Source organism: Pseudophryne corroboree, chromosome 1 (genome assembly GCF_028390025.1).
Source record: "Pseudophryne corroboree isolate aPseCor3 chromosome 1, aPseCor3.hap2, whole genome shotgun sequence".
NCBI lineage: Eukaryota > Metazoa > Chordata > Amphibia > Anura > Myobatrachidae > Pseudophryne > Pseudophryne corroboree.
Window position 1 is genome coordinate 342,556,024 of NC_086444.1, and position 27,318 is coordinate 342,583,341.

Sequence of the window (27,318 nt, forward strand, 5' to 3'; positions counted from 1 at the left end):
CTGATTTTTCATATGGATAGGGCGGAATTGAGGACTCGTTCCCAATTTCTTCCTAAGGTGGTATCAGCGTTTCATTTGAACCACCCTATTGTGGTGCCTGCGGCTACTCGGGACTTGGAGGATTCCAAGTTGCTGGACGTAGTCAGGGCCCTGAAAATCTATGTTTCCAGGATGGCTAGAGTCAGGAAAACTGACTCGCTATTTATCCTGTATGCACCAAACAAGCTGGGTGCTCCTGCTTCAAAGCAGACTATTGCTCGCTGGATCTATAGCACGATTCAACTTGCACATTCTGCGGCTGGACTGCCGCATCCTAAATCAGTAAAAGCCCATTCCACGAGGAAGGTGGGCTCTTCTTGGGCGGCTGCCCGAGGGGTCTCGGCTTTACAGCTTTGCCGAGCTGCTACTTGGTCGGGTTCAAACACATTTGCAAAATTCTACAAGTTTGATACCCTGGCTGAGGAGGACCTTGAGTTTGCTCATTCGGTGCTGCAGAGTCATCCGCACTCTCCCACCCGTTTGGGAGCTTTGGTATAATCCCCATGGTCCTTACGGAGTTCCCAGCATCCACTAGGACGTCAGAGAAAATAAGAATTTACTCACCGGTAATTCTATTTCTCGTAGTCCGTAGTGGATGCTGGGCGCCCATCCCAAGTGCGGATTGTCTGCAATACTTGTATATAGTTATTGCCTAACTAAAGGGTTATTGTTATGAGCCATCTTTTCGTGAGGCTCAGTTGTTATTCATACTGTTAACTGGGTATAGTATCACGAGTTGTACGGTGTGATTGGTGTGGCTGGTATGAGTATTACCCGGGATTCCAAATCCTTTCCTTATTGTGTCAGCTCTTCCGGGCACAGTTTCCCTAACTGAGGTCTGGAGGAGGGGCATAGAGGGAGGAGCCAGTGCACACCAGATAGTACCTAATCTTTCTTTTAGAGTGCCCAGTCTCCTGCGGAGCCTGCTATTCCCCATGGTCCTTACGGAGTTCCCAGCATCCACTACGGACTACGAGAAATAGAATTACCGGTGAGTAAATTCTTATTTTCCTGTAGGTTGCTTCTAGAGCGTTTAAGGGACATAAAAAGATTAGTACGCTTTGAGGGGATATTCAGACCTTTGACGTTCTGTGAATATATTCTAAAAGCCATGACATTCGACATGAAGATTCGCCTCGGGACCTCCCACGGAAAGTCGAGCCACTACAAAAAAAGACAATGTGAGAAGAGCAAGAAAAATAAACAGCCAATGCATTACATTACAATATAGATGACCCTTGGAAAGGGGAAAAATAAAAAGGGAAGCAAGCAAATAAGGGAGTTCGGGGAAGTGGAAGACCAGGAAGAGTTGCATCTGGATTGAGATGCCGGTCAGGGGAATTTAAGGAAAAGTCACAGAGTGACAAAGACCGGACATGGGCGGAAAGCCCATTAGGGGGGCATGGCCAGGGTGGGCCCTTAGGTATAGCGAACAGCTAGAGCAGGAAAACCAGCACTGACCCGGGGCCCAACAACAGATGGCAGAGTTTAAAATCAAAATGAATTGTCACTCAGGAAAGTTCTCTTTTCTTATTACTGCTCACTGCAACCACCCATAGGGTTGGTTATAGAATGGGAGACATAATCGCCTAGAACATAAGAGCAGTTAGGGGGTTTGCAACATGACATAGGATGAGATATCTCAATACAGGACAGTGGTAAAACAATCAATCAGAAAGAGCTACAAGCGTTAAGTCGACTAAACTTAACAGGACTACAGTATAGCAAGCGAAAACAGTACATTAATGATGCAAAAAAGTAGTAAGCAAACATAGAAAGCAAACCGGGATAGCATCTTGGTATTAAGTCAAATAACCTGCAAGGTTTAAGATCAAATAAGCAAGGCATGTAGAAGAGTTCCTCGCAGAAGGCACCTTTGACCAGTCACGGTTTAGAGATCATCGAGGAGCTGAATCTGGAGCGGAGGGTTGGGAATTTTGTTTTCCAGGAGTCGCGTCAGTTGGTAGAGGAAGGCATAGATAGTCCCATGTAGGCCAGAAGGCGCTGAGCTTCGTTCAGGGATTTAACCGCATGGAATCGGTTCTGCTGCCATATCAGAATGCGGAACGAAAAGCCCCATCTGTAGCGTATATTATTATCTCTCAGGAGTGTAGTGACAGTTTTAAGTCTTTTCCACTTGAGCAATGTGGCAGGGGCAATATCTTGGTAAATTTGAAGCGAATGGCCTTGAAAAGACACCGATGTAAGTTTCCGAACCTCAGAGAGTATGTCCTCCTTAGCTGTAAAAAAGTGACAGGGTAAGATGACATCCCTAGGTTGAGAACGAGGACAGAGAGCTCTGTAGGTCCTGTCCAGGAGTAGGTTATTCTCTGCAGTGGAGGGAGAGAGCTGTGAGAAAAGCTTGAGGTAATCGTCCAAGGTGGTTAAGTCGATTTCCTCAGGATGCCTCGAATGCGAAGTTTATTATGTCTTGCCTGATTGTCCTTTCCCACTTGATGTTCGAGCAAGAGTTGGACATCCTGTTTCAAGCCGTGCAGTTCCGCACTAAAGTCGTGTTTAGTTGATACAACATCATCCATCTTGGACTCCAGATGATCGGTCCTATCACCTAATTCATTAAGCTCGGTCTTGAGAGAATAAACTGCGTCATGTACTTCAGCCTGTACAGCTTGGACAGAGCGACGAGTCTCCTGGACCTTACGAAACAAAGAACGAAGATCTTTTCTGGTGAGTGGGAAGTGACCAGAGTCGTCTGAGTCAGAGTTCTCTTGTTGTGAGGTAATTGCGCCTGTCTGGGTTTTGTCAGCAGAGAATTCAATTTTTTTTAAGGCTCTGGGAGAAGTCTGAACCTCCCTGCTTGCGTTGACACATGGGCATGGTGAAAGGCGTACCGGGGAGAACATATGCCTTCACAGTGGGACGTACTGTATGTAGGAAAAACACCGTAGCAGGAAAGCCAAGAATGAGTTCTAGAATAATGCTGGAGGAGAAAGCTAGGGTCCCGGGCCTTTCGACATCTTCAAAACATCACATAATATAACAAAGTTCTTCAAGGAGCAGCTGAAGATATAGGGAGAAATCGGCGTGGATAAACAATGACATGAGGAGAGGTTGTCAATTCACCAGGCTGCTAGAAGAGGGAGCTTCACATCCACCGACGTCATAGAGACAACAATAAATGCACAAATATGTATACTGTTAAACCTTCATGCACAAATATGTAATCTGTTAAACCTTCAAATTAGCACAGGAACAAGGTAAGTATAAAAGTTAGCCCTGAGATATGCAGAGGGTCAAGCGCGTACGAAGCAGATTTGTAGGCAAAAGCAGTCATCCGGAGCGCTGGACAGCACGGTAGTATATTGTCGGTCCAAATGACGGTAAAGGAACGGATGTTGGGGTACACAGTGTGCATAAATAAGAGGAGCAGCCAGTAAGCGGAACTGCACCCCTATATCCAGACCACTACATTGCAGTATAGATGACAGCCGCCACCAGTCTGCACCGAGTAATGGGACCAGTAAGGAGCAGGATGGCTCCAGCAGTTCAGGCCAAGAGCGTCCAGTAGGGGTTACTGCTGAGTGAGTGAGGATCTGGGAGGACGTCAGCCCACCATACAAACAGCGGGACGTTGGTGTAAAACAGCAGGAGATGTGAGCGTGTAGCACCTTTATGTTCGCCTTTACATTCGCCCCCTCAGCGGCTGGTGGAGCAGGTCCAGCTCAAATCTGGCTGCCAGCACCGCTCCTTCATAAAAGGGGCTAAACAGAGGGAGAAGGGGAACAGCGTCAGCAGGGAAGAGAGCCGGGTGCTGGATACAGCTGCCAGCGGACCCCCTGCTCCAGGAACAGCAGCGGGAGCATGTTTAGTTTATCAGCGGAATGGTAACCGCAACAATGCCAGAGGCTGTAGGTGACTCGCAAGGAAGTGTACCTGCAGGTCCGTGGCCAGAGGTCCGCACTCAGGGCCGGCTCCAAACTCCAGACCCCTGGCCTGAGCGCAGATTCCTGCTGCAGGAGCACCGGCAACGCTCCCTCCCAGCCGTGCATCAGGTCCTCAGTAGAGCTGCACCCCGGAGGTGCGGGTGAAGCGAGAGAGGAATCCCACAGGCTGGCAGCAGGGAAAAGGCAGCGCTCTCCGTGTCCAAAATGGCGGGTTCACCGGGGGCCAAGCCGCGCTCCGAGAACACAGAGCCGCTGGGCAGTCAGGTAAGGCATTCAGGAGGTGCAGGAAGCCACGAAATGCAGCGCTGATCGTCCGGGGGGAAGGTCCAGTACTCAAGGCCGTGGCTCCACTCTGGAGACAGGCCCCAGCCGGAAGGAACGCTGTCAGAGCGTTCAAAAGCTAGCCGGCGCAGCCAAGTGTGCAGGCAGGTCACCAGGAGGCACTACAAGATGTGTAGAGGTCGGGAACCCTTTTATATTTGCCTCTAAAACAGCCAGGCTGCAGGAGCTGAGATCACATGCAACTGCTCTCTCTGCCAGCCAAACCACGCCCCCATAACAATATTATTTTAGCTGTTGGTAGTCTATTTACTGATATATTTTGTGGATAAAAGTGCTTTGCCCAATTCTTAAGTTTCAATTTACCTGTATCTTTAACCCTAGATATCGGTTTATTCTAAATGTAACATAACACCTACTTTCACTCGCCTCTTTAAATATAACAATTATATTTACAGTATGTGTGTATATGTACTGTAAAGTCTGCCACAAATATATACCTGGTCAGATATAGAGTGTCCTCTTATCAGTAGATTAAATGAATCATAGTTTTATACTTGTATACCATTTTTTAATAGGTATATTTACTTTTATGTGTTGTTTAGGAGGACAGACCGTTATGGCCCAGCCACTGCATATGCAGCCATTGCTAAAGCTGAAACAGCACCATACTACCCAGCAACAGCAGAAAGCTCTCCAGACACAGACTACCTTAGGGCAGCAGAAGGTAAGTTACGTAGTTACGCCCCAAAATGTTCCATCTGATATTAGTTTTGTGTGAAATGTAGTATCGTAATTGATATTTTTTGATTGAGTGTGTATATTTTTTCTAAGATACATTTTTCATGTAACATTTTTTAAGTCCCCTTTTCTCTTACGTCCTAGAGGATGCTGGGGACTCCGTAAGGACCATGGGGTATAGACGGGCTCCGCAGGAGACATGGGCACTATAAAGAACTTCAGAATGGGTGTGCACTGGCTCCTCCCTCTATGCCCCTCCTCCAGACCTCAGTTAGATCCTGTGCCCAGAGGAGACTGGGTGCATTACAGGGGAGCTCTCCTGAGTTTCTCTGATTAAAAGAATTTTGTTAGGTTTTTTGTTTTCAGGGAGCCCTGCTGGCAACAGGCTCCCTGCGTCGTGGGACTGAGGGGAGAGAAGCAGACCTACTTAAGTGATGGGCTCTGCTTCTTAGGCTACTGGACACCATTAGCTCCAGAGGGATCGGAACGCAGGTCTCACCCTAGCTGTTCGTCCCAGAGCCGCGCCGCCGTCCTCCTTGCAGAGCCGGAAGATAGAAGCCGGGTGAGTATTAGAAGACAGAAGACATCACAGGCGGCAGAAGACTTCAGATCTTCACTGAGGTAACGCTGCGCGCCATTGCTCCCACACACAAACACACACTGAGGCACGGATGGGTGCAGGGCGCAGGGGGGGCGCCCTGGGCAGCAATATAAAACCTCTAGGCTGGCATTTTAGTATATATGGGCTGCGGAGGCAATATATCTACAAATCCCCCGCCAGTATTGTATTTTTGAGCGGGACCGAAGCCCGCCGCTGAGGGGGGCGGAGCTTGATTCCACAGCACTGACCAGCGCCATTTTCTCCACAGCACACTGCAGAGAAGCTGGCTCCCCGGACTCTACCCTGCTGAACACGGTGACAGAGGGCTTAAAAAGAGGGGGGGGGGGGGGGCACTTAATTTGGCAGTGAGTGTGTATTGAATAATAATAAAGCGCTGTGGGTCTGGGAAATTGTTTTCCAGTGTCCAGTGGCGCTGGGTGTGTGCTGGCATACTCTCTCTCTGTCTCTCCAAAGGGCCTTATTGGGGGACTGTCTCCAGATTAGATATTTCCCTGAGTGTGTGGGGGTGTCGGTACGCTTGTGTCAGCATGTCTGAAGCGGAAGGCTCTTCTACGGAGGAGGTGGAGCAAATGAGTGTGGTGTATCCGTCGGCAATGCCGACACCTGATTGGTTGGATATGTGGAATGTTTTAAATGCAAATGTGAATTTATTACATAAAAGATTGGACAAAGCGGAGTCCAGGGAAAATGCAGGGAGTCAATCCTTGCCTTTCACTATATCACAGGGCCCTTCTGGGTCTCAGAAGCACCCACTATCCCAAGTAGCAGACACTGATACCGACACGGATTCTGACTCCAGTGTCAACTACGATGATGCGAGATTGCAGCCAAAGTTGGCAAAAAGTATTCATTATATGATTATTGCAATCAAAGATGTGTTGCATATCACTGATGACCCCTCTGTCCCTGACACGAGGGTCCACATGTTTAAAGAAAAGAAACCTGAGGTTACTTTCCCCCCTTCTTATGAGCTAAATGAGTTGTTTGAAAGGGCTTGGGAAACTCCAGACAAGAAACTGCAGATTCCCAAAAGGATTCTTATGGCGTATCCTTTCCCGGCTAAGGACAGGATACGGTGGGAATCCTCCCCCAGGGTGGACAAAGCGTTAACGCGCTTATCCAAAAAGGTGGCGCTGCCGTCTCAAGATACCGCAGCCCTCAAGGATCCTGCTGATCGCAGACAGGAGACTACCTTGAAGTCGATTTATACACATACTGGTCCCTTGCTCAGACCGGCGATAGCGTCGGCTTGGGTTTGTAGCGCTGTAGCAGCTTGGACAGATACCTTGTCTGCTGACATTGATACCATGGATAAGGATACCATTTTATTGACCTTGGGTCATGTTAAAGATGCGGTACTATATATGAGAGATGCTCAGAGAGACGTTGGCCTACTGGGTTTAAGAGCCAACGCCATGGCGATTTCTGCTAGGCGAGCCCTGTGGACCCGCCAATGGACGGGTGATGCCGACTCAAAGAGGCATATGGAGGTTTTGCCTTACAAGGGTGAGGACTTATTTGGGGAAGGTCTCGCGGATCTGGTTTCCACAGCTACTGCAGGTAAATCTACTTTTTTACCTTATGTTTCCTCACAGCCAAAGAAAACGCCACATTGTCAGATGCAGTCCTTTCGGTCGCATAAGTCCAAAAGAGGTCAGGGATCTTCCTTTCTTGCCAGAGGTAAGGGCAGAGGAAAAAAGTTGCCAGCTACAGCTAGTACCCAGGAACAGAAGTCCTCCCCGGCTTCTACTAAATCCACCGCATGACGCTGGGGCTCCGCTGAGGGAGTCCGCCCCAGTGGGGGCACGTCTTCGAATTTTCAGCCACGTCTGGGTTCAATCACAGGTGGATCCCTGGGCAATAGAAATTGTATCCCAGGGTTACAAGCTGGAATTCGAAGATGTGCCCCCTCGCCGGTTTTTCAAATCGGCCCTACCAGCTTCTTGGAGAGGGAAGTAGTTTTAGATGCAATTCAAAAACGGTGTCAACAACAAGTGGTGGTCAAAGTTCCCCTGCTTCAACAGGGGACGGGGTTCTACTCAACCCTGTTTGTGGTCCCGAAACCGGACGGTTCGGTCAGACCCATTCTGAATTTAAAATCCCTAAACCTATACTTGAAAAGGTTCAAATTCAAGATAGAATCGCTCAGAGTGGTCATCGCCAGCCGGGAGGGGGGGGGGGGTTTATGGTATCTCTGGACATAAAGGATGCATACCTGCATGTCCCCATATATCCTCCTCATCAGGCGTTCCTGAGGTTTGCTGTACAGGATTGTCATTACCAATATCAGACGTTGCCGTTTGGGCTTTCCACGGCCCCGAGGATTTTCACCAAGGTAATGACAGAAATGATGGTGCTCCTGCACAAGCAGGGAGTCACAATTATCCCGTACTTGGACGATCTCCTGATAAAGGCGAGATCGAGAGAACAGTTACTGAAAAGCGTAGTACTCTCCCTGAGGGTGTTGCAGCAGCACGGCTGGATTCTCAATCTGCCAAAGTCACAGTTGGTTCCAACGACCCGATTGCCTTTCTTAGGCATGATTCTGGACACGGAACAAAAAAGGATTTTTCTTCCGAGGGAAAAAGCCCAGGAACTCCAGATCTTGGTCAGGGACCCGTTGAAGCCGAAAAGGGTGTCGGTTCATCAATGCACTCGAGTTCTGGGAAAAATTGTGGCGTCTTACGAGGCCATTCCCTTCGGCAGGTTCCATGCGAGGACTTTTCAATGGGACCTTCTGGACAAATGGTCCGGATCCCATCTACATATTCATCAGAAGATCAGCCTGTCCCCCAGGGCCAGGGTATCTCTCTTTTTCTCTAACGTCCTAGTGGATGCTGGGAACTCCGTAAGGACCATGGGGAATAGCGGGCTCCGAAGGAGGCTGGGCACTCTAGAAAGATCTTAGACTACCTGGTGTGCACTGGCTCCTCCCACTATGACCCTCCTCCAAGCCTCAGTTAGATTTCGTGCCCGGCCGAGGTTGGATGCACACTAGGGGCTCTCCTGAGCTCTTAGAAAGTTATAGTCTTAGAATTTGTTATTTTCAGTGAGACCTGCTGGCAACAGGCTCACTGCAGCGAGGGACTAAGGGGAGAAGAAGCGAACTCGCCTGCTTGCAGCCGGATTGGGCTTCTTAGGCTACTGGACACCATTAGCTCCAGAGGGATCGACCGCAGGCCCAGCCTTGATGTTCGGTCCCGGAGCCGCGCCGCCGTCCCCCTTACAGAGCCAGAAGCAAGAAGATGGTCCGGAAAATCGGCGGCATGAAGACTCTGTCTTCACCAAGGTAGCGCACAGCACTGCAGCTGTGCGCCATTGCTCCTCTCACACACTTCACACTCCGGTCACTGAGGGTGCAGGGCGCTGGGGGGGGCGCCCTGAGGCAGCAATAAAAACACCTTGGCTGGCTAAAATACCTCAATATATGGCCCCAGGGGCTATATATGAGGTAAATACCCCTGCCAGAATTCCATAAAAAACGGGAGAATAGGCCGCGAAAAAGGGGCGGAGCCTATCTCCTCAGCACACTGGCGCCATTTTTCCCTCACAGCTCGGCTGGAGGGAAGCTCCCTGGCTCTTCCCTGCAATTCTACAGTACAGTAAGAGGGAAAAGAGAGGGGGGGCATTAAATTGGCACTGTATACAGTATATTATATAAAAGCTATTAGGGACATAACTCAGTTAGTCCCTGTATATATATAGCGCTCTGGTGTGTGCTGGCATACTCTTACTCTGTCCCCCCAAAGGGCTTTTGTGGGTCCTGTCCTCGTTTAGAGCATTCCCTGTGTGTCTGCGGTGTGTCGGTACGGCTGGTGTCGACATGTTGAATGAGGAGGCTTATATGGTGACAGAACAGAGGCCCGATATATGTGATGTCGCCCCCTGTGGGGCCGACACCAGAGTGGATGGATAGGTGAAAGGTATTAACCGACAGTGTCAACTCCTTACATAAAAGGGTGGATGACGTAGCAGCTGTGGGACAGCCGGCTTCGCAGCCCGCGCTTGCCCAGGCGTCTCAAAGGCCATCAGGGGCTCAAAAACGCCCGCTCTCTCAGATGGCAGACACAGATGTCGACACGGAGTCTGACTCAGTGTCGACAAGGTGGAGACATATACACAATCCACTAGGAACATCCGTGACGTGATCCCGGCAATAAAAAATGTGTTATACATTTCTGACTTTAACCCAAGCACCTCTAAAAATGGGTTTTAGGTTTGGGGAGAAAAAACAGGCAGTGTTTTGTTCCCCCATCAGATGAATAAATGAAGTGTGTGTGAAAGCGTGGGTTCCCCGTTAAGAAACTGGTAATTTATAAAAGTTACTGATGGCGTACCCTTTCCCGCCAGGTGGATAAGTTACGCTGGGAGATATCCCCTAGGGTGGATAAGGCGCTCACACGTTTGTCAAAAAAGGTGGCACTGCCGTCTTAGGATACGGCCACTTTAATAGGTACCTGTTGATAAAAAACAGGAGGCTATCCTGAAGTCTGTATTTACACACTCAGGTACTAGACTGAGACCTGCAGATAGTGCTGCTGCAGCGTGGTCGGTGACCCTGTCAAACAGGGATACTAGTTGGAAAACATAAAAACATATTAAAGACGTCGTCTTATATATGGGGGATGCACAGAGGGATATTTTGCCGGCTGGCATCCAAAATAAATGTAATGTCCATTCTGTCAGGAGGGTATTAGAGACCTGTCACTGGACAGGTGATGCTGACTTAAAAAGCGCATAGAGAGCCTTATAAGGGTGAGGAATTATTTGGGGATGGTCTCTGGGACCTCGTATCCACAGCAACTGCTGGGAAGAAATAATTTTACCTCAGGTTTCCTCACAGACAAAGGTACAGTCCTTTCGGCTTCAGAAAAGCAAGCGGGTCAAATGGCGCTTCCTTTCTGTACAGAGACAAGGGTAGAGGGAAAAAAGCTGCACCAGTCAGCCTGTTCCCAGAATCAAGATTCTTCCCCCGCCTCCTGTGAGGCCACACCATGACGCGGGGTGCTCCACAGGTGTAGCCAGGTACGGTGGGGGGCCGTCTCAAAAATTTCAGCAATTAGTGGGCTCGCTCACAGGTGGATCCCTGTTTCTTTCAAGTAGTATTTCAGGGGTACAAGCTGAAATTCGAGATGTCTCCCCCCAGCCGTTTCCTAAAATATGCCTTGCTGACAACTCCTCAGGCAGGGAGGCTGTGCTAGAGGCAATTAATAAGCGGTATTCCCAGCAGGTAATACTCAAGGTGCCCCTACTTCAACAAGGACGGGGTACTATTCCACACGGGTTGGGGGTACCGAAACCGCATGGTTCGGTGTGACCCATTTTATATTTAAAATCCTTGAACACAAAAATTCAAGTTCAAGATGGAATCGCTCAGGGCGGTTATTCCAAGCCTGGACGAGGGGGATTACATGGTATCCTGGGACATCAAGGATGCTTACCTGCATGTCCCCATTTACCATCCTCGCCAGGAGTACCTCGGATTTGTGGTACAGGATTACCATTACCAAGTCCAGACACTGCCGTTTGGACTGTACATGGCACCGAGGGTGTTTTATCAAGGTAATGGCCGAAATGTTGATACTCCTTCAAAAAAAGGGAGTTGTAATTATCCCGTACTTGGACAATCTCGTTATAAGGGCGAGGTCCAAGGAGCAGTTGGTAGTCGGGGTAGCACTATTTTGGAAAGTGCTACAACAGCATGGTTGGATTCTAAACAGTCCAAAGTCACAGCTGGTTCCTATGACACGTCTACTGTTCCTGGGGATGGTTCTGGACATAAACCAGAAATAGTGTTTCTCCCGGAGGAGAAGCCAAGGAGTTGTCATCTCTAGTCAGAGACCTCCTGAAGCCAAAATAGGTAGCGGTGCATCATTGCACGCGAGTCCTGGGAAAAATGGTAGCTTCCTACGAAGCAATCCCATTAGGCAGGTTCCATACAAGAACTTTTCAGAGGGACCTGTTGGACAAGTGGTCCGGATCGCATCTTCCGATGCATAGGCTGATAACCCTGTCTCCAAGGACCAGGGTATCTCTACTGTGGTGGCTGCAGAGTGCCCATCTTCAAGAGGGCCGCAGGTTCGGCATACAGGACTAGGTCCTAGTGACCATGGATTCCAGCCTTTGAGGCTGGGAGGCAGTCACACAGGGAAGAAATTTCCAGGGACTTTGGTCAAGTCAGGTTATTTCCCTACACATAAATATTCTGGACCTGAGGGCCATTTACAATGCCCTGAGGCCGGCAAGGCCTCTGCTTCAAAACCAGCCGGTACTGATCCAATCAGACAACATCACGGCAGTCGCCCATGTAAACCAACAGGGCGGCACAAGAAGCAGGATGGCGATGGCAGAAGCCACAAGGATTCTCCGATAGGCGGAAAATCATGTGTTAGCACTGTCAGCAGTGTTCATTCCCGGAGTGGACAACTGGGAAGCAGATCTTCTCAACAGACACGACCTCCACCCGGGAGAATGGGGACTTCCTCCAGAAGTCTTCCAATAGGATTGTACACCATTGGGAAAGGCCACAGGTGGACATGATGGCGTCCCGCCTCAACAAAAAGCTATAAAAGATATTGCACCGGGTCAAGGGACCCTCAGGCGATAGCTATGGACGCTCTGGTAACACCGTGGGTGTACCAGTCGGTTTATGTGTTCTCCCCTCTGCCTCTCATACCAAAGGTACTGAGAATAATAAGAAGGCGAGGAGTAAGAACGATACTCGTGGATGGCCAAGAAGAGCTTGGTACCCAGAACTTCAAGAATTTATATCAGAGGATCCATGGCCTCTGCCACTCAGACAGGACCTGCGGCAGCAGGGGCCCTGTCTGTTCCAAGACTTACCGCGGCTGCGTTTGTCGGCATGGCGGTTGAACGCCGGATCCTGAAGGAAAAGGGCATTCCGGAGGAAGTCATTCCTACGCTTACTAAAGCCAGGAAAGAGGTTACAGCAACTCATTATCACCGCATATGGCGAAAATATGTTGCATGGTGTGAGGCCGAAAGGGCCCCAACAGAGGAATTTCAACTAGGTCGATTTCTGCATTTCCTGCAAGCAGGAGTGACTATGGGCCTTAAATTGGGTTCCATTAAGGTACAGATCTCGGCTCTGTCGATTTTCTTTCAAAAAGAACTAGCTTCAGTACCTGAAGTTCAGACATTTATAAAAGGAGTGCTGCAGAGTCAGCCCCCGTTTGTGCCTCCTGTGGCACCTTGGGATCTCAACGTGGTGTTGAGTTTCTTAAAATCACATTGGTTTGAACCACTAAAAACCGTGGATCTGAAATATCTCACGTGGAAGGTGGTTATGTTATTGGCCTTGGCTTCTGCCAGGCGAGTATCAAAGTTGGCGGCTTTGTCTTGTAAAAGCCCTTATTTGATTTTCCATATGGATAGGGCAGAATTGAGGACTCGTCCCCAGTTTCTCCCAAAGGTGGTGTCAGCGTTTCACCTGAACCAGCCTATTGTGGTGCCTAGGCTACTAGGGACTTGGAGGACTCCAAGTTGCTAGACGTTGTCAGGGCACTGAAAATATATGTTTCCAGAACGGCTAGAGTCAGAAAATCTGACTCGCTGTTTATCCTATATGCACCTAACAAGCTGGGTGCTCCTGCTTCTAAGCAGACTATTGCTCGTTGGATTTGTAGTACAATTCAGCTTGCACATACTGTGGCAGGCCTGCCACAGCCAAAATCTGTCAATGCCCATTCCACAAGGAAGGTGGGCTCATCTTGGGCGGCTGCCCGAGAGGTCTCGGCTTTACAATTTTGCCGAGCAGCTACTTGGTCAGGGGCAAACACGTTTGCAAAAATTCTACAAATTTGATACCCTGGCTGAGGAGGACCTGGAGTTCTCTCATTCAGTGCTGCAGAGTCATCCGCACTCTCCCGCCCGTTTGGGAGCTTTGGTATAATCCCCATGGTCCTTACGGAGTTCCCAGCATCCACTAGGACGTTAGAGAAAATAAGAATTTACTCACCGGTAATTCTATTTCTCGTAGTCCGTAGTGGATGCTGGGCGCCCATCCCAAGTGCGGTTTATCTGCAATACTTGTACATAGTTATGGTTAACTAAATCGGGTTATTGTTGAGCCATCTGTTGAGAGGCTCTATTGTTTCATACTGTTAACTGTGTTTCATATCACGAGTTGTACGGTGTGATTGGTGTGGCTGGTATGAGTCTTACCCGGGATTCAAAATCCTTCCTTATTGTGTACGCTCGTCCGGGCACAGTACCTAACTGAGGCTTGGAGGAGGGTCATAGTGGGAGGAGCCAGTGCACACCAGGTAGTCTAAGATCTTTCTAGAGTGCCCAGCCTCCTTCGGAGCCCGCTATTCCCCATGGTCCTTACGGAGTTCCCAGCATCCACTACGGACTACGAGAAATAGAATTACCGGTGAGTAAATTCTTATTTTTATGGTGGCTGCAGAGTGCTCACTTTCTAGAGGGTCGCAGGTTCGGCATTCAGGACTGGGTTCTGGTGACCACGGACGCGAGCCTCCGAGGATGGGGAGCAGTCACACAAGGAAGAAACTTTCAGGGACTATGGACAAGCCAGGAGGCTTGTCTACACATCAACGTACTGGAATTGAGGGCCATCTACAACGGACTCTGTCGGGCGGAGACTCTTCTTCGGGGCCTGCCTGTTCTGATTCAGTAAGACATCGTCACAGCCGTGGCTCATGTAAACCGCCAGGGCGGAACAAGAAGCAGGGTGACGATGGCGGAAGCCGCCAGGATTCTTCGCTGGGCGGAAAATCATGTAAGCGCCTTGACGGCTGTATTCATTCTGGGAGTGGACAACTGGGAAGCAGACTTCCTCAGCAGACACGATCTCCATCCAGGGGTGTGGGGACTTCATCAAGATGTCTTTACAGAAATTGCAAGTCAGTGGGGACTTCCTCAAATAGACATGATGGAGTCACGCCTCAACAACAAGCTTCCGAGGTATTGTGCCAGGTCAAGGGACCCTCAGGCAGTGGCAGTGGACGCCCTGGTGACACAACGTAGATGTTTCAGTCGGTCTATGTATTCCCTCCTCTTCCTCTCATCTCAAAAATATTGAGGATCATAAGACGAAGGGGAGTACAGGCAATTCTCATTGTTACAGATTGGCCTCGAAGGGCCTGGTATCCGGATCTGCAGGACATGCTCACAAAAGATCCGTGGCCTCTTCCTCTCAGTGAGGACCTGTTGCAACAGGGGCCCTGTCTGTTCCAAGACTTACCACGGCTGCGTTTGACGGCATGGCGGTTGAACGCCGGATCCTAGCTGGGAAGGGCATTCCGGATGAAGTCATCCCTACTCTGATAAAGGCTAGGAAGGAGGTGACACGAAGCATTATCACCGTTTCTGGAGGAAGTATGTCGCTTGGTGTGAAACCAAAAATGCTTCTCCGGAAGATTTCCATCTGGGCCGTTTTCTCCACTTCCTACAGACTGGAGTGAATATGGGCCTAAAATTAGGCTCCATTAAGGTTCAGATTTCGTCCCTATCCATTTTCTTTCAGAAGGAATTGGCTTCTCTCCCAGAAGTCCAGACTTTTGTAAAGGGAGTGCTGCACATACAGCCTCCTTTTGTGCCTCCAGTGGCACCATGGGACCTTAACGTGGGGTTACAGTTCCTACAATCTCACTGGTTTGAACCTCTTCAAAAGGTTGAATTGAAATTTCTCACTTGGAAGGTGGTCATGATGTTGGCCTTGGCATCTGCAAGGCGGGTGTCTGAATTGGCGGCTTTGTCTCACAAAAGCCCCTATCTGATTTTCCATGTGGATAGAGCAGAATTAAGGACTCGTCCTCAATTTTTGCCTAAGGTGGTTTCATCGTTTCATATGAACCAACCTATTGTGGTACCTGTGGCTACGAAGGACTTGGGGGATTCCAAGTCCCTTGATGTAGTCAGGGCCTTAAAAATATATGTAGCCAGGACTGCTCGGGTTAGGAAAACAGAGGCACTGTTTGTCCTGTATGCAGCCAACAAGGTTGTCGCTCCTGCGTCTAAGCAGACTATTGCCCGCTGGATCTGTAACACGATTCAGCAGGCTCATTCTACGGCTGGATTGCCATTACCTAATTCAGTAAAGGCCCATTCCACTAGGAAGGTGGGCTCTTCTTGGGCGGCTGCCCGGGGCATCTCGGCATTACAGTTTTGCTGAGCGGTGACTTGGTCGGGTTCAAACACTTTTGCTAAATTCTACAAGTTTGATACCCTGGCTGATGAGGACCTCATGTTTGCTCAATCGGTGCTGCAGAGTCATCCGCACTCTCCCGCCCGGTTTGAAGCTTTGGTATAATCCCCATGGTCCTTACGGAGTCCCCAGCATCCTCTAGGACGTAAGAGAAAATAAGATTTTAATCCTACCGGTAAATCTTTTTCTCCTAGTCCGTAGAGGATGCTTGGTGCCCGTCCCAGTGCGGACAACATTCTGCAAGACTTGTATATAGTTATTGCATACATAAGGGTTATGTTACAGTTTTGATCAGTCTTGACTGATGCTGTTTGTTTCATGCTGTTGACTGATTGCGTATATTCCAAGTTATACGGTGTGGATGGTATGAATCTTGCCCTTAGATTAACAAAATCCTTTCCTCGTACTGTCCGTCTCCTCTGGGCAGTTTCTCTAACTGAGGTCTGGAGGAGGGGCATAGAGGGAGGAGCCAGTGCACACCCATTCTAAAGTTCTTTATAGTGCCCATGTCTCCTGCGGAGCCCGTCTATACCCCATGGTCCTTACGGAGTCCCCAGCATCCTCTACGGACTAGGAGAAAAAGATTTACCGGTAGGTTTAAAATCTTATTTTCGTTATGGGTTATTCCCTCTAAATACTAAAAGACATGATGTTAGGCTGAATATACTAATATAATGTATGTATATATGTGTTTGATTGGCAGTTATGTTTATCTCTCCCTGTCTGCTTTTCCCCTGGGCTTTTAATGCTCAGTCTTACCTTTCCCTCCAGATAACCACACCTCAAGTGTCTACTGCATCTCAGCAGCAAAAAGTCACCTATACCAGCCAGCCAGCAATTAAAACTCAGTTCCTAACAACTTCATTAACTCAGGCACAGAAGGCAGCTGGGACCCAGCAAGTGCAAGCGCAAATACAGGTAATTTCAATAAATCTGTGAGCACCACACGATCTTTGGTTTTGGTTCTTACGAGTAGTCCAGATGAATTTTGAAATGGTAAGTGGAGTGATTCCAATTTACAGGTATATCAATGTGGAGGGCATTATTGCTGTGTACAGATATGCAGCACATTTGCTTGTTTAATACTCATTCTCTCTAAGGGCTAGAGCACAATGACTCCTAGTCATGCAGACTAGGGCCTAGATTTATCAAGCCCTGGAGAGTGATGAATTGCACCGTGATACAGTACAAAGCTAAATGTCATTTTTCAAACACAGCCTGTAACATGGCAGTTAGGAGCTGGTCGGTTGGTACTTTATCATTGTGCAATTTATCACTCTCCAAGGCTTGAGAAATCTGGGCTTAGTTGTCATGTAGGTGATCTTCGCAGAGCACAGGTTGTACTTGGAAAGGAAAGCCTTTTTTTTTTTTTTTTGAAGATGTGAACAGAGGGAAGGTGGAGATGGGATGCATCTATGAAGAAATGGAGCATGCTGTAATTCCTCCATTTGTCCGCCTCCACTCTCTTCTCAAAATCCACAAAGGAAAGACTGAATTAGAGATACTGGTGTGCACAAGCCCTGACCAATGTATATAAGCAAACTGGAAGGAAGAAATTCTTAATTTTTTTAAAATTCATTATCTTTTTCTGGTCCCACTGGGATCCACAGGGATAACATTGGGGTTATAGGTGGTAGGTTCAGCTCCTCGGCACCATACAGTTCAGCCTTTCAGATATCCCAGGAGGCTCCAGTCCCTCTCACTAAAACTCTGCCCCCATGCTCAGGCAGGTCAGTTTTTGTATGGTGCAGCAGGAAGCTGGATGCACCTTTTTACATGTGGCTGCTCCAAAGCCTTTTTTTACTCCAGCACACAGGCTCCAACACTCCCCGCCAGCGACGAAACTCCCGCTTGGCCACTGCCTCAGACTGGTACTTGCGACAGGGCCCACACACAAGCGTCTAGCACCGCTCCTGCTGGCAACCACTGGACTGGCCTGCCATTGGGGAACAGGTGAGAGGTGCCCGGTCTCCAGGACCTGCATGCAAATCGCGGCCCGCTGTGTGTCCCGGTAGGTGGACGCCGGTGCTGGCTGTGTGTACACTGGCGCCGACCAGGGACTCCACTAGACCACCAGGGCATATGAGGGCACAGGAATTATTTATTACGTGCCCTCCAGTACCGGTGATTTAAATGCCAGCATAAGGAAGGGAGCGTCAACATATAGCCTCTCCCCCAGCTTTGGGTGCCAGTCCATGTGGACTTCCTGGAGGTGAATGGGCCTTGCATGAGGGTTGGAGTTTTGGCTAACTCCTGGGAAGGAAGAAACTAGCACTAATAACCAGATTGCAGTAAACCTGGGAAAGGAAGTAGCCCCCACACTCACAAAATGAAAGAGACTCCAATTTTCAGTACATAAATAGAATTAATAAAAAATGGTGGGAGGATTGGCGCATAAATCCCAAGGGAGAAAGTTTCTTTTAAACAGCGCACCATGTTCCTAACGGTTTACCCAAATTCAGGGAAAGCAGTGAAAGGTGGAACAGGGTTATTGTAGTCACAGAATATTTTTGTCCATATTTTTTTTTTTTTATATGTTTAGTTGTAATTTTAACATACATTACATATGCAGAGACAAATATACACTGGTAGTGATCGGTAGTAACCTTCAAACAAACTGAGCAGTGCAAAACACTTAAGTACAGATATGGGTTAATCTTGGCTCATAGTTTCAAACAAGAGCGCATGTCTCGAAAAAGAAAGGGCGACATAGGGACTCAACATCCGTCAGAGGCCTGTTTATTGAGTTAATTGGGTGTGAGTTAAAGAAGTGGCAAATTTAGATGTATGTGAAGCAGTTAATGGCAGGTAAAGTATGTCTGCTCTGTAAGAGATCCAGAGAGGTGCAGCCATTCGAGTCTAACAGATCTTGAATGACCCTAATGCCCCCTGTATAACACGGATGAAAACATCTGTGTTTGAAGCCTGGAGGAAATGCAGGGTTATGCCAAAGGGGAGTGATAGGGGAGGGGGAGGAAGTAGTCTGCAAATTGAGACTTGCAGAGGTCCCAGACTGAACATGTAAAAGCAGTAACGGGGTGTGTACGAGCTATAGCAGGTCTGTCTGAGGGAGCTAACCCAATAACTGAGGACATTGAAAAAACTTTGCAGGAGTTAGCCTCTAATGTGACCCATCGGGGAGCTTGAGAAAAGGGGAACCAAGCTATTGCTTGGCCGAGGCGAGATGCATTATAGTATAAATGTATATCAGGGAACCCAGTTCCACCATGGGAAGTAGGGTAGCGAAGGTTCATGAAGCTGATGTGGGGTGGTTTGAGTCGCCACACAAATTGAATTAACCATCTGTGCAATTGGAGTAGGGATGCTCTAGGCACCTGGACAGGAAGGGTCTGAAAGAGGTAGAGTAACCTCTGTAAAATATTAATTTTAACTGTTACAATTCTGCCTAACCATGAGATAATTAGGCCTCTCCATCAAAATAGATCTAATTTGATAGTCTTAAATAGAAGTGCAAAGTTGGCAGCATACAGGGAGCTATAGTGATTTGTTATATAAATTCCCAAGTATTTAATTTTGGAAGCACGCCATGTCATTTTATACTCGTGGCGTAGTAGTGTTAAAGTTAGCGGGGACAGATTAAGGTCCAGCGCCTCCAATTTAGAGAGATCTATTTTATAGCCAGACAGAGCACCATAAGCTTCCAGGGACCCGAAGAGATTAGGGATAGAGCTATTGGGGGATGTTAAGATAAGGAGGACGTCGTCCGCAAATAAATATGTTTTCTCTAACGTCCTAGTGGATGCTGGGGACTCCGTAAGGACCATGGGGAATAGACGGGCTCCGCAGGAGACTGGGCACTCTAAGAAAGATTTAGTACTACTGGTGTGCACTGGCTCCTCCCTCTATGTCCCTCCTCCAGACCTCAGTTAGAATCTGTGCCCGGAAGGAGCTGGGTGCATTTTAGTGAGCTCTCCTGAGCTTGCTAATAAAGTATTTTAGTTAGGTTTTTTATTTTCAGAGAGCTTCTGCTGGCAACAGACTCTCTGCTACGTGGGACTGAGGGGAGAGAAGCAAACCTACTAACTGCGGCTAGGTTGCGCTTCTTAGGCTACTGGACACCATTAGCTCCAGAGGGTTCGAACACAGGAACTTAACCTTGGTCGTCCGTTCCCGGAGCCGCGCCGCCGTCCCCCTCGCAGAGCCAGAAGACAGAAGCCGGCGGGTTGAAGCAAGAAGACGTCAAAATCGGCGGCAGAAGACTCCTGTCTTCATATGAGGTAGCGCACAGCACTGCAGCTGTGCGCCATTGCGCCCACACTAACCCACACACTCCGGTCACTGTAGGGTGCAGGGCGCAGGGGGGGGGGCGCCCTGGGCAGCAATTGAGTACCTCCTGGCAAAAAAGCAGCATATATACAGCTGGGCACTGTAATATGCATGAGCCCCCGCCATTAATTTTACACAAAATCGCGGGACAAAAGCCCGCCGCTGAGGGGGCGGGGCCTTCTTCCTCAGCACTCACCAGCGCCATTTTCTCTCCACAGCTCCGCTGAGAGGAAGCTCCCCAGGCTCTCCCCTGCAGACTCACAGTAGAAAGAGGGTAAAAAGAGAGGGGGGGCACATAAATTTAGCGCATTAATCATAAATACAGCAGCTACTGGGTAAACACTAAGTTACTGTGTGATTCCTGGGTCATATAGCGCTGGGATGTGTGCTGGCATACTCTCTCTCTGTCTCTCCAAAAGGCCTTGTGGGGGTCCTGTCCTCATATAGAGCATCCCCTGTGTGTGTCGATACGCTTGTGTCGACATGTTTGACGAGGAGGGCTATGTGGAGGCAGAGCAGGTGCAGATGAATGACGTGTCTCCGCCGACGGCGCCGACACCTGATTGGATGGATATGTGGAAGGTGTTAAATGATAATGTAAACTCCTTGCATAAAAGGTTGGATAAAGCTGACACCTTGGGACAGTCGGGGTCTCGGCCCATGCCTGATCCTACAGCGCAGAGGCCGTCAGGGTCTCAGAAGCGCCCACTATCCCAAATTGTTGACACAGATATCGACACGGATTCTGACTCCAGTGTCGATGACGATGATGCAAAATTGCAGCCTAAAATGGCTAAAGCCATCCGCTACATGATTATAGCAATGAAGGATGTATTGCACATATCAGAGGTAAACCCTGTCCCTGACAAGAAGGTTTATATGTATGGGGAGAAAAAGCAAAAAGGTTACTTATGGCGTACCCTTTCCCGCCAACGGACAGGATGCGCTGGGAATCCTCCCCTAGGGTAGACAAAGCTCTGACACGCTTATCTAAGAAGGTGGCCCTGCCGTCACAGGATACGGCCTCCCTAAAGGATCCTGCGGATAGGAAGCAGGAAAGTATCCTGAAGTCTGTCTATACACATTCAGGTACTCTACTGAGGCCGGCAATTGCGTCGGCCTGGATGTGTAGTGCTGTAGCAGCATGGACAGATAATCTGTCTGAGGAACTGGATACCTTAGACAAGGATACTATTTTACTGACCCTGGGGCATATAAAAGACACTGTCCTATATATGAGGGATGCCCAGAGGGACATTTGCCTACTGGGCTCTAGAAAAAATGCAATGTCATTTTCTGCCAGAAGGGTCCTGTGGACTCGGCAATGGACAGGTGATGCCGACTCCAAAAAGCACATGGAGGTGTTACCTTACAAGGGTGAGGAATTGTTTGGGGACGGTCTCTCGGACCTAGTTTCCACAGCTACGGCTGGGAAGTCAAATTTTTTGCCATATATTCCCTCACAGCCTAAGAAAGCACCGTATTACCAAATGCAGTCCTTTCGATCACAAAGAAGCAAGAAAGTCAGAGGTGCATCCTTTCTTGCCAGAGGCAGGGGTAGAGGAAAGAAGCTGCACCATACAGCTAGTTCCCAGGAACAGAAGTCGTCCCCGGCTTCCACTAAATCCACCGCATGACGCTGGGGCTCCACAGGTGGAGCCAGGAGCGGTGGGGGCGCGTCTCCGAAATTTCAGCCACCAGTGGGTTCGCTCATGGGTGGATCCCTGGGCTATACAGATTGTGTCTCAGGGATACAAGCTGGAATTCGAAGTGATGCCCCCTCACCGTTACCTCAAATCGGCCCTGCCAGCTTCCCCCATGGAAAGGGAAGTAGTGTTAGCGGCAATTCACAAGTTATATCTCCAGCAGGTGGTGGTAAAGGTTCCCCTCCTTCAACAGGGAAGGGGATACTATTCCACAATGTTTGTGGTACCGAAACCGGACGGTTCGGTCAGACCCATATTGAATGTAAAGTCCCTGAACATTTATCTGAAAAGATTCAAGTTCAAAATGGAATCGCTCAGAGCGGTCATTGCAAGCCTGGAAGAGGGGGATTTTATGGTGTCTCTGGACATCAAGGATGCTTACTTGCATGTCACCATTTATCCTCATCAGGAGTACCTCAGATTTGTGGTACAGGACTGTCATTACCAATTCCAGACGTTGCCGTTTGGGCTCTCCACGGCACCGAGAATATTTACCAAGGTAATGGCGGAAATGATGGTGCTCCTGAGAAAGCAAGGAGTCACAATTATCCCATACTTGGACGATCGCCTCATAAAGGCGAGGTCCAGAGAGCAGTTGCTGATCAGCGTAGCACACTCTCAGGAAGTGTTGCAACAGCACGGCTGGATTCTGAATATCCCAAAGTCGCAGCTGATTCCTACGACGCGTCTGCTCTTTCTGGGAGGCTTGTCTGCACATAAATATCCTGGAACTAAGGGCCATATACAACGCCCTGAGTCAAGCGGAGCCTCTGCTTCGCAACCAACCGGTGCTGATTCAGTCAGACAACATCACCGCAGTGGCTCATGTAAACCGCCAGGGCGGCACAAGAAGCAGGGTGGCGATGGCAGAAGCCACCAGGATTCTTCGTTGGGCGGAGAATCACGTGCAAGCACTGTCAGCAGTGTTCATTCCGGGAGTGGACAACTGGGAAGCAGACTTCCTCAGCAGGCACGACCTCCACCCGGGAGAGTGGGGACTTCATCAAGAAGTCTTCACGCAGATTACAAATCGATGGGAACTGCCACAGGTGGACATGATGGCATCCCGCCTCAACAAAAAGCTACAGAGGTATTGCGCCAGGTCAAGGGACCCTCAGGCGATAGCTGTGGACGCACTAGTGACACCGTGGGTGTTCCATTTGGTCTATGTATTTCCTCCTCTTCCTCTCATACCCAAGGTGCTGAGAATCGTAAGAAAAAGAGGAGTGAGAACAATACTCATTGTTCCGGATTGGCCAAGAAGGACTTGGTACCCGGAACTGCAAGAAATGCTCACAGAGGACCCATGGCCTCTGCCTCTCAGACAGGACCTGTTGCAACAGGGGCCCTGTCTGTTCCAAGACTTACCGCGGCTGCGTTTGACGGCATGGCGGTTGAACGCCGGATCCTAGCGGAAAAAGGCATTCCGGATGAAGTTATTCCTACGCTGATAAAGGCTAGGAAGGACGTGACAGCAAAATACTATCACCGTATATGGCGAAAATATGTTGCCTGGTGTGAGGCCAGGAAGGCCCCTACAGAGAAATTCCAGCTGGGCCGGTTCCTGCACTTCCTACAGTCTGGAGTGACTCTGGGCTTGAAGTTGGGGTCCATAAAGGTCCAGATTTCGGCCCTATCCATTTTCTTTCAAAAAGAACTGGCTTCTCTTCCTGAGGTTCAGACGTTTGTTAAGGGAGTGCTGTCATATTCAGCCCCCTTTTGTGCCACCAGTGGCACCTTGGGATCTCAACGTGGTGTTGGGTTTCCTGAAATCCCACTGGTTTGAGCCACTTAAGACCGTGGAGCTAAAGTATCTCACGTGGAAGGTGGTCATGCTATTGGCCTTGGCTTCGGCTAGGCGTGTGTCAGAATTGGCGGCTTTGTCATGTAAAAGCCCCTGTCTGGTTTTCCATGTGGACAGGGCAGAATTGCGGACTCGTCCACATTTTCTGCCGAAGGTGGTGTCATCTTTTCATTTGAACCAACCTATTGTGGTGCCTACGGCTACTCGTGACTTGGAGGATTCCAAGTTGCTTGATGTAGTCGGGGCTTTGAAGATTTATGTGGCCAGAACCGCTGGAGTCAGGAAAACTGACTCGCTGTTTATCCTGTATGCATCCAAGCTGGGTGCTCCTGCTTCAAAGCAAACTATTGCTCGCTGGATCTGTAACACGATTCAGCAGGCTCATTCTGCGGCTGGATTGCCGCATCCAAAATCGATAAAAGCCCATTCCACGAGGAAGGTGGGCTCTTCTTGGGCGGCTGCCCGAGGGATCTCGGCATTACAGCTTTGCCGAGCAGCTACTTGGTCGGGTTCAAACACTTTTGCAAAATTCTACAAGTTTGATACCCTGGCTGAGGAGGACCTTGTGTTTGCCCATTCGGTGCTGCAGAGTCATCCGCACTCTCCCGCCCGTTTGGGTGCTTTGGTATAATCCCCATGGTCCTTACGGAGTCCCCAGCCTCCACTAGGACGTTAGAGAAAATAAGATTTTACTCACCGGTAAATCTATTTCTCGTAGTCCGTAGTGGATGCTGGGCGCCCGTCCCAAGTGCGGACTTTCTGCAATACGTGTATATAGTTATGGCTTAATAAGGGATTATGTTATGTTGGCATCCGTGGTTGATGCTTTGTTGTTGTTCATACTGTTAACTGGGTATGTTATCACAAGTTATACGGTGTGATTGGTGTGGCTGGTACGAGTCTTACCCTGGATTCCAAAATCCTTTCCTTGTAATGTCAGCTCTTCCGGGCACAGTTTCCTTAACTGAGGTCTGGAGGAGGGGCATAGAGGGAGGAGCCAGTACACCCCAGTAGTACTAAATCTTTCTTAGAGTGCCCAGTCTCCTGCGGAGTCCGTCTATTCTCCATGGTCCTTACGGAGTCCCCAGCATTCACTACGGACTACGAGAAATAGATTTACCGGTGAGTAAAATCTTATTTTATATTCATCCTTGTCGAGGAATACTCTGTTAATATCTGTGTTAAGGCGAATATGTGCCGCTAGAGGCTCAATAACCAGGGCAAAGATCAGGGGCGACAAAGGGCACCCCTGTCTTGTGCCATTGGTTATAGATAGTGGAGAGGAAAGAATCCCATTCACAGAGATCCTAACTGAGGGGAAGGAATACAGGGCTTGGATGCCACAAAGAAAGCTACCCGTTAGACCGATGGCCTTCAGAGTATAATTCATAAAGGGTTAACTGATCCAGTCGAAGTCCTTCTCTGCGTCCAGGGACAACACTGTGGCACGGGTGCGAGAACTGTTAAGAGAATGGATAAGACTAATTATTCGCCTAGTGTTGTCCTTGGCTTGGCGTCCTGGTATGAAACCTGATCATTGTGGATAAGTCCGGGTAAAACACTATTCAAGCGATTCGCGAGGACCTTCACGTATATCTTTATGTCGATGTTCAAGAGCGATATGGGCCTGTAATGAGCGCAGTAGGAGGGGTCCTTACCTTCTTTGGGAATAACCATAATCCTGGCCTCTAGGGCTTCTTTGGAAAAGGAATCCCCCGACATCACATCATTGAACACCTCCAGCAGATAAGTGGAGATTATAGAGTTAAATGTTTTGTAATAACTGGCAGTAAAGCCATCCAGGCCGGGGGCTTTATTAGTCTTAAGGATAGCTACCCCTTTCTTCTTTTTACAGGATGGGTCACATGCGTGAAATGTAAGGGGAAAGTGTTTGGATTTGAGTTCTTGATGACTGGAACCAACAAAATGGGTTTACTGGAGGAATATAATATCACCTTGAAGGCGACGGAGGGTGCGATAGAGAGTGGAACGTCTTTGAGGCGAATTCAAACCTCTAATGTTGAAAGCCAAAAGTTTAACAGCAATAGTGTATTATTTGGAGAATTAAGCAAGTGTCGAAAGTGTGAGAGAAGCCGGACATCGGCCTTGTAAAAAGAAAAAAGAGAACAGATGGAGAAGAGAAAAAGATAAGCAAAGAAGAGAGGGGGAAGGGAAAAGGTGTGGACTGGGAGAATTCCCGCCCACATTGTCGGATCCATGGAAAGGGTTGGCTGGGTACCCCAGGGTGTCCGAGGCCAGTCATGGTGACCGTGTGGGGTGCGAGGTCAGAGAACCAAGCGAGGGAGAACCGAACCAATTAAGGGTATAATATATAGGTTAAGCCCCGGGTGTAAAAGTGGCTGCAACAGAGATTAAGCAAAGTAAGAGAAAAACAACTTATTGAGGAGAAGTTACCAGGGGGGTAGGAAAGGGTGGGGAGGGGATGGGGGAATCAAGGGGAATAGAGACTAGAGAGAGTCTGAGAAATAGAAAAGATGTATAGACTCGTGCGCTTCTTTAGGGATCGACCGTAATGAGAAATTCTTATCCAAACAGTTTATGAATTTGCTAGTAAGGTAGCCACAAATGGCTGAAGTCACAGTTTAATAGGCTTGATTAAGTCTTTGTCAGCACCTTCCACTCTTCAGGGTGGCTGCTCCGTTCCTCAGTGTACCAAAGGTATATGGCATAAATTCTGTAGCAAAAAGAGGATGGAGAAGAACAAGCGCCTATGGTGCAGTAAGTTCTTTAAAGTGTAAATTGACACTTGAGATAATATAAATGCGTACCAGATGGAGTCTTTAAACCACGTCTAATAGTAAGATGTCAGTCAGGAAATTTCTTCACCAACAACACCATCTCCTGAAAATTTCAGAGCCAGGAGTTACTTTAAAATTCGGCAGCAGGCGGGGACCGGCTCATACGGAGGCAGCTCGGTCTGACCGAGCTGCCTCCGTATGAGCCGGTCCCCGCCTGCTGCTGTCCCCAGGCAGTTTATTTCTTGGCCTGACCGAATTTTAAAGTAACTCCTGGCTCTGAAATTTTCAGGAGATGGTGTTGTTGGTGAAGAAATTTCCTGACTGACATCTTACTATTAGACGTGGTTTAAAGACTCCATCTGGTACGCATTTATATTATCTCAAGTGTCAATTTACACTTTAAAGAGTCTGAGAAATGTTTAAAAAAACAATAAAGGGCAGTCCAACAGAAGCATTCGGGATGACAACAAGGGAAAGAACATATAGCAGTGGGAAGGGGGAACAAAACCAACAATACAATCAAAATCACTCTATAATATAGGGGGGAGAGGCTTCATCAGTGTAGCATAAGGAGACAAGGAGAACATAAAGCATAAAATGGAGACTCCTGAGGAAGCTGGCTGTCAGCACCAGGGAAACGCGTTGAGACGAGATTGCTGGACACTTCTCAAAAATCCCCTCTACAAGATTGGAGATCCTCTTTAACTTTACCCAGACTGCATCAATTGGACCTTTTCCCTTGGACATTACCACCTGCGGAGAAATTGGAGCTATCCCTACCTGCATGAAAAAGCTTGCACTGCTGTGCTTAAAAGGGACTTGCTGAACTCCATCATCCAACAATTCATCTACTTGTCAGTGTGGACTTAATTTCCGGAGGGAGTCCTAGCCTGGGGTATGATATACTTCCGAGGGGACCTGTGAATGTGTCATGACCCATGAATTCATTTATTTTACAGATATGTTTTTATATGTTTGAAAGACATC

At 48.6% G+C, this 27,318-nt stretch overlaps 1 protein-coding gene across 4 annotated transcripts in view; it reads left to right on the plus strand.

The window, feature by feature from the left end:
* The window catches only part of EP400 (E1A binding protein p400), a 359,367-nt gene that overhangs the window by 320,422 nt on the left and 11,627 nt on the right, over positions 1–27,318 (plus strand). For 3 of the 4 annotated variants that reach the window (XM_063964662.1, XM_063964665.1, XM_063964663.1), the window contains 2 exons: positions 4,829–4,950; positions 16,529–16,693. In XM_063964662.1, the coding sequence (XP_063820732.1) occupies positions 4,829–4,950; positions 16,529–16,693 (287 nt within the window). The remainder of the gene's footprint in view (positions 1–4,828; positions 4,951–16,528; positions 16,694–27,318) is intronic. The other variant, XM_063964664.1, reaches the window with a different exon arrangement.